Source organism: Microtus oregoni, unplaced genomic scaffold (genome assembly GCF_018167655.1).
Source record: "Microtus oregoni isolate MIOR12 unplaced genomic scaffold, Mior012 000044F_ref0000062, whole genome shotgun sequence".
Classification (NCBI taxonomy): domain Eukaryota; kingdom Metazoa; phylum Chordata; class Mammalia; order Rodentia; family Cricetidae; genus Microtus; species Microtus oregoni.
Genome location: NW_024543218.1, coordinates 1,893,132 through 1,900,166, shown reverse-complemented (window position 1 = coordinate 1,900,166; position 7,035 = coordinate 1,893,132). Strand labels below are relative to the sequence as shown.

The window sequence follows — 7,035 nt, the reverse complement described above, 5'->3', positions numbered from 1 at the left end:
ATCCACTAGATCAGTTCCACAGTCTCTGTGGGTGGACACAACCCTCGAGGTTCTGCCTTGAAGTAATGTTGTCTTTGAGGTTTAGGTTATTTCTTCTATAAAGCAAAAGGATGAATCCTGCTTTAGGATCCATTCTCTAAGCTTGTGACAATTTGTAAGTGAATTGGATCTATTGATAGTAAGAGATATAAATGACCAGTGATTGCTACTTCCTGTTATGTTTCAGCAGTAGTGTTTGTGTGTTTATCTTCTTTGGGTTTGTGATGTCAAGTTATCTGTTGCCTGTGTTTACAGTTAGCTTTCTTGGGTTTCCCACTAGTACTTTCTGTATGACTGGATTTCATGGAATACCTTGTTTTTTCCATTGATGGTGTTTGAAAGCTTTGTTGGTCATAGTAGAGTCCTTAGTCTCTTAGTGTCTTCAGCACATCTGTCCAGGGTCTTCTTCCTTTCATAGATTCCATGAAGAATTTGGGTGTTACTCTGATAGGTCTGCCTTTATATTGTAATTAACCATTGTCCTTTGCAGCTCTTAATATTCTCGCTTCATTCTATATGTTTTGCATTTTGATCATTATATGTTAGGGGGACTTTTTTGTCCAGTCTTTCTGGTGTTCCCTAAGCTTCTTGTACATTTATAGATATACCCTTCTTTTGGTTGGAAAAGTTTTCTTCTAAGATATTTTTTTTGTTGACTTTATTTTCTGTGCCTTTGAGTTGGTGTTCTTCTCTTTCTTCTATCCCTATTATTCTTAGGTTTGGATTTTTTTTTCATGATGTCCTAGATTTCCAGGATGTTTTGTGTAATGTATTTGTTGGAGTTATTGTTTTCTTTCACCAATTATTCTCTTTCCTCTATAGTATCATCATCACCTGAGATTCTCTCTTCTATCTTTTGTATTCTGTTGGTTACACTTCCTGCTGTAGTTCCTGTTTGTTTACCTAGATTTTCCATATACAGAATTACCGTCATTTGTGTTTTCTTTTTTGCCTCTATTTCAGTCTTCAAGTCTTTTTTTTTTTTTGACAAGGTTTCTCTGTAGCTTTGGAGCCTGCCCTGGAACTAGCCCTTGTAGACCAGGCTGGACTCAAACTCACAGAGATCCACCTCCCTCTGCCTCCCAAGTGCTGGGAATGAAGGCACGCACACCACCACTGCCCAGCCCCAGTCTTTATGCCTTTTAAGTTTTTTGCTTCACCTCTTTGATTATTTTTTCTTTGTTTCTTGGGTTTCTTTGAGAGATTTATTGATGTTTTCCATTTTTGTTTGTGTTTTCCTAAATATCTTTAAGGGAATTTTCATTTCCTCATCATCCTCACAAAGTTACACTGAAAATCATTTACTGTGGCTTCTTCTGGGTTAGGATGATCAAATCTTCCTGGTTCTGGTGTCACCATGTGGTTTTCTATGTTGTCGGCTGAATTCTGGCATTGGCACCCACCCATCTCATCCTTCAATGGCTGCAAGCAGTGTCTTTGCCTCTTGGTCTAATCTATAAAGTAGCTGATTTTGTTTTTGAGAACTGTTCTTGGCCTAGTCTGTGTTTCAGAGAGCAACGCTTCAGAAGTCTGTCTTTGCCCTCTGTCTTGGCCTGCTCTTTTGGTCTGCTCTCCTGGGTCATTCTCTTGGTCCAGTCTGTGCAGTTCATTGAATGAACAACCTCCCAGAAAAGATCATGTACTTGAACAAGTTTCTCTCCTTGGTGGCCTTTCTTTCAATTTCCTATGAATCTTTAGTAGGAAAGGCCTTTCTAGATGAAATGCCTCATTGTATGTGATGAGTCTCAATATCCTCAACTAATTTTCTGACTTTTATGTGTACTGTGTTGTTGTTGGAATTAATCAGTCAGCTTCCCACTCATACTGAACTGTTTTGATTATCATAATAGGCTTGATCTGTAAATCACATAAAATATAGAAGAAATAGTTGCTGTTCAGTGCTAAGGAGTTTGGTAGCCTGCAGTTTTAATTGTTTTGTTTGCTTGTCTGAGTAACCTTTGCTGTGTAGCTCCAAATTCCTGAAATTAAAGGGAGGGGGACTTCATTCATGGCTTTATTTGTTTTTATGTTGTTGGATGATGACCCTGGAATGTAGGCTTTTTACATGACAAGCATACGCTGCTGTGCTCAGCTTCACACATATCTTGAATTTTAAATTTGACAGAGGGTATCATTCTGATTCCCAGGATTCCATGTATCCATGACATTAATACTGCCTGTGCATTCTGAGTCACTGAATTGCAGGTGCATGAACTTCTTTCTGCTTGTTGTGCTTGCTGTTAATGTTTCACTCAATTTGACTATTTTATGTGTCTGCAAGGATATGAACCATATGGGTACTCGGTTATTGGAGTGATCAAAGCTTCTCAGAAATTTTGAACTTGGAATAATAAGTAGTTGTGATCCCCATGTAAGTACTGTTAATTGTGCCCACCTCTTTTCAAGACCAGGAAGAGCTCAGAAGTACTCAGCCATATTTCCAGATCTGTGTTAATTTGTTATGCCCAACATTTATATAGCTAATATTTTCACCTGTCAACTTGTAATTATTTTGAACATGAAGTAGCTTTTCATAAAATGTTTTTGGTATTGCAGTTGAAAATAGGAAACTTTAGCTGTCTGTATTATGAATACAGATATGGAGTGAATGCATAATTCATTGTAGGAACTTCAGTAAATATCTCTGAATTCTTTCAATCTGATTTGTTTGTTTCCCTGATTTTTGCAATAGAGTTAGGGTCTTACTGTGTATTTCCACCTGTCCTAAAAATGATTCCATAGACTTGGCTGGCATTCAACTCAGAGACAAAATATACACAACTATGCTTTCTGAGTGCTGTGCTTAAAGGCATGAGTCAATACACCCACTTTGCCCACTGTATTTTTCTTTTTTGTAATTAGTATTTCTTCATATAATTTTCTCAGTGTACTATGTCCTGTTTATCTGTTTCCTTGGTTCTCTCTATGAATAGGAAGTTCTTTTGTAAGGTGATATCCCATTCAAACAGTAAAGAAATGACAGTGGTGACTTCTAATCAATTTCCTTCTAAAGTGATTATCTGTGTCATGTAATAATAGTGGGGAACACTAGAATTTTATGACTATACTATCAAAGATGTATTGATTTACAATGTTGTCACCTTTCTGCTTTCCATTATAAACATGAATGAAATATTTTAGAGGGCAGTGACCTATGATGATGTGCATATCAACTTCACTCGAGAAGAGTGGAATTTGCTGGATCCTTCCCAGAAGAATCTCTACAAAGATGTGATGCTTGAGACCTACAGGAACCTCACTACTATAGGTAAAAATGAATTTCCTTTATGTTTCAAACTAAATGGACAACTTTTTCTTGGTTAATAATGTTCTTCAGTAATTTATTTAAAAACAATAAGAATGAGTTGGATAAAGCAGTTATGGTTCTAAGGGTCACTTAAGATAACAGCTTAAACATTGCACAATTTTCAATAACATAACATACATTTTCTGGTATTATATTTTAGGATGCAGTTGGGAAGACCATAACCCTGAAGAACATTGTCCATGTTCTAGAAGACATGAAAGGTAATTTTCTTGTGCAAGCTTATAACAATGTGCCTCTAATGAAAGTTTTCTTCATCCTGAAAGTTTTAGTCTAAAGCTACACTGTAAATAAGCACAGCTTTAAGTGCGCTGACACTTATCAAATTCTCACAAATCCATAAGTCATATATGTGAATATCATTTGAATTACCTTCTTTTAAGAAAGCAATGGCTAAAAATATCACCTTTTGAGGCATAGCACCATGAGAGCTTTGTTGTAGATCTGCAATTAAATTTCTTTTTTGCTACTCATAATACAAAAGGTATACACATTGAAGATGATAAGTATATCTGCAAAACTTTGTAAAACAAAATAACAGCCCATAGTAAATCTTGTATTACTCAGATACCTCTTGTGACTGTGATAAGTTTAGTGATAGAAGCAGTTAGAGTTGAGTCATGTGGCAGTTGTACTACAGAAACCCTGATATCAATACCACCAGTCTGCGAGGAACAGCAATTCAAAACCTGAGAATTCAATGTGGAAATCTCTTATTTGTTATTCTTCTTTACTAAGTATACCATACATTATTCTTGATACAAGTGTATGAGCATGGGGATATAGAGAGATGTAGCATACCACTCTCTAAGAACAATCAGATAACTAGTAGCCACATGTTGAGTATACTTGTTGAATTTGATTCAAGTATACCATTAATTGTTTTTCCACCATCATTAATACATGAACAAACTCACACTGCAAAAAAGCCGTACAACTTCTACAACTGTGCAAATAGTTCTGGGTGTGCTAGTTGACATAGTATATGCCATATGATTCACAGTATAGGAGAATTCATGAATGTTAAAGTTCTGTGTTTATCCATTTCTCTTCACACATGTATAAAATATCCTATAGAAAAAAGTTTCATGGAAGGTAAAATGGTAAGCCATGAAAGAAAGGAATTTACCATTGGAGGTATCTTCCAAGTTGCAAAGAAGTGTCTAATTAGATGGCAAAACATAAGTTTAGACACAGTTATAGAAACATAGTATCTGATTCCTCTTTATAGTTGGACTATATTATAAAATTAATTTATACAAATGTCTAGGCACAACACTGTATTGAATGTGGTAAAGCTTTTATATGTGCCAATTATCCTTGCAGGATTGAAAGGATTCAAGCTGAAGAAAAACTTTCAGTAGATATTCAACAAGGTGAACCCTTGACACATGTCAGTCACCTTAAATGGAATGAAAGAACACATACTGGAGAGAAACCCTATGCATGTAATCAGTGTGGTAAGGCCTTTGCAGATCACAGTACTCTTCAAAAGCATAAAAAAATACATACTAGAGAGAAACCTTATGAATGTACTCAGTGTGGTAAGGCCTTTGCATGGTACAGTGCTTTTCAATACCATGGAAGAACGCATACTGGAGAGAAACCCTATGAATGCAATCAGTGTGGTAAGGCCTTTGCACGGTACAGTGCTCTTCAATACCATGGAAGAACACATACTGGAGAGAAACCTTATGAATGTAATCAGTGTGACAAGGCCTTTGCAGCTCACAGTCATCTTCAATCCCATAAGAGAACACACACAGGAGAGAAACCATATGAATGTAATCATTGTGGTAAGGCCTTTTCACAACACAGTAATCTTCAAAGTCATCAAAGAATACATACTGGAGAGAAACCATATGAATGTAATCAATGTGGTAAGGCCTTTTCATTTCAGGGAACTCTTCAACACCATCAAAGAATGCATACTGGTGAAAAGCCCTATGAATGTACTCAGTGTGGTAAGGCCTTTGCACGTCATCATCATCTTCAATTGCATAAAAGAACACATACTGGAGAGAAACCATTTGAATGTAATCAATGTGGTAAGGCCTTTGCAGCTCAGAGTACTCTTCAAAACCATAAAAGAACACATACTGGAGAGAAACCTTATGAATGTACTCAGTGTGGTAAGACCTTTGCTCAATACAATCATCTTAAAAGCCATAAAAGAACACATACTGGAGAGAAACCTTATGAATGTAATCAGTGTGGTAAGGCTTTTGCAACAAACATTCATCTTCAAAGGCATAAAAGAATACATACTGGTGAGAAACCCTATGAATGCAATCAGTGTGGTAAGGCCTTTGTACAACACAGTAATCTTCAAAGTCATCAAAGAACACACACTGGAGAAAAACCATATGAATGTAATCAGTGTGGTAAGGCCTTTGCAACGAACAGTCATCTTCAAAGGCATAAAAATTCTCACCCTAGATAGAAACTCTGAATTTATTCAGTGTGAGAAGGCCTTTGTAGCACATGATCAACTTCATAGTCATAAAAGAACAGATACTGGAGAGAAACCCTATGAATGTAATCGGTGTGATATGAAATTTGTAGCTCACAATAATCTTAAAAGGCATAAAAGATCTCATCGTAGATAGAAACTCTTTGTAATCATTGTGGTAAGGGCTTTGAACAACACACTGATCTCTAAAGGCATAAAATAACATACAAAAGAGAGAAACCCCATTGATGTATTCAGTGTGTAAAGCCTTTGCAGATCACAGTAATGTTCAAAGGCTTAAAAGAGTAAGAATCAGGGCTGGAGAGATGGCTCAGAGGTTAGGAGCAATGGCTGCTCTTCCAGAGGTCCTGAGTTCAATTCCCAGTGACCACATGGTGGCTCACAACCATCTGTACTGAGATCTGGCACCCTCCTCTGGTGTGCGGGCATACATCGAGGCAGAATGTTGTATACATAATAAATAAATAAATCTTTAAAAAAAAAGAGTAAGAATCATTATGGATGTAATCAGTGTGATAAAGCCTTTTTATATTTTATTCATCATTAAATGCATAATCTCCTGTATGTGAGAACAACCATGATTGAAATCGATGTGGTAAATCCTTTGTCACAATCAACCATTCAGGAGAGAAAGTATGAATTTAATGAATGTAGGCTTCAAAACCATAAAAATATCATACTGCATTGAAACTCTGTGAATAAATTCAGTTAGTCAAGTAACCATTACTCTAGTGTTTTAAATTCTATTTAGATCAATTTTAAGACTAAAATTGAAACAAGCTCATAAAGAAGAAATTCCTATTCATGAAAAAAATGTTAATGCGTTTAAACATCACAGATTTCTTCAGGTTCAAAATAAATTATTTTCATCATAGCCTTGGAGGAAGTAAACTATAAACCATGTTTTGTCAAGACTGATGGAGGAGATAATTGCATTGTGGTTTCTATTTTTAAACATTTGAGGTAGTCACTAGAGTTTGCTGTATGTGTGGCAAATTCATTTAGTGAAGTTTATTTTGTAGACCTTATATTCCTTCTATGACTTTTGTTCATATTCTGTTGTGCCTGTACAATGTGATAGGTATTCTTCTTCTGTAATGTATATAATGGAGCCCCTATCATATAATTTGCCCATTGGTTATTGAAATATCAGGCCACATTCGATCACACTTTTCACATAATGGTGGTGGATTGTGTT

General features: G+C 36.0%; 1 protein-coding gene across 1 annotated transcript; it reads left to right on the top strand.

Annotated features, from left to right (window-relative positions):
* Positions 1-3,189: 3,189 nt before the first annotated feature.
* LOC121434656 (zinc finger protein 431-like) lies at positions 3,190-5,973 on the top strand (the record flags this gene model as incomplete). Its single annotated transcript, XM_041633588.1, has 5 exons — positions 3,190-3,307; positions 3,507-3,567; positions 3,932-3,940; positions 4,952-5,765; positions 5,827-5,973. Coding segments are annotated over 5 exons (1,149 nt in total), but the record flags the coding sequence as incomplete, so codon positions are not given.
* Between the last annotated feature and the right edge of the window lie 1,062 nt (positions 5,974-7,035).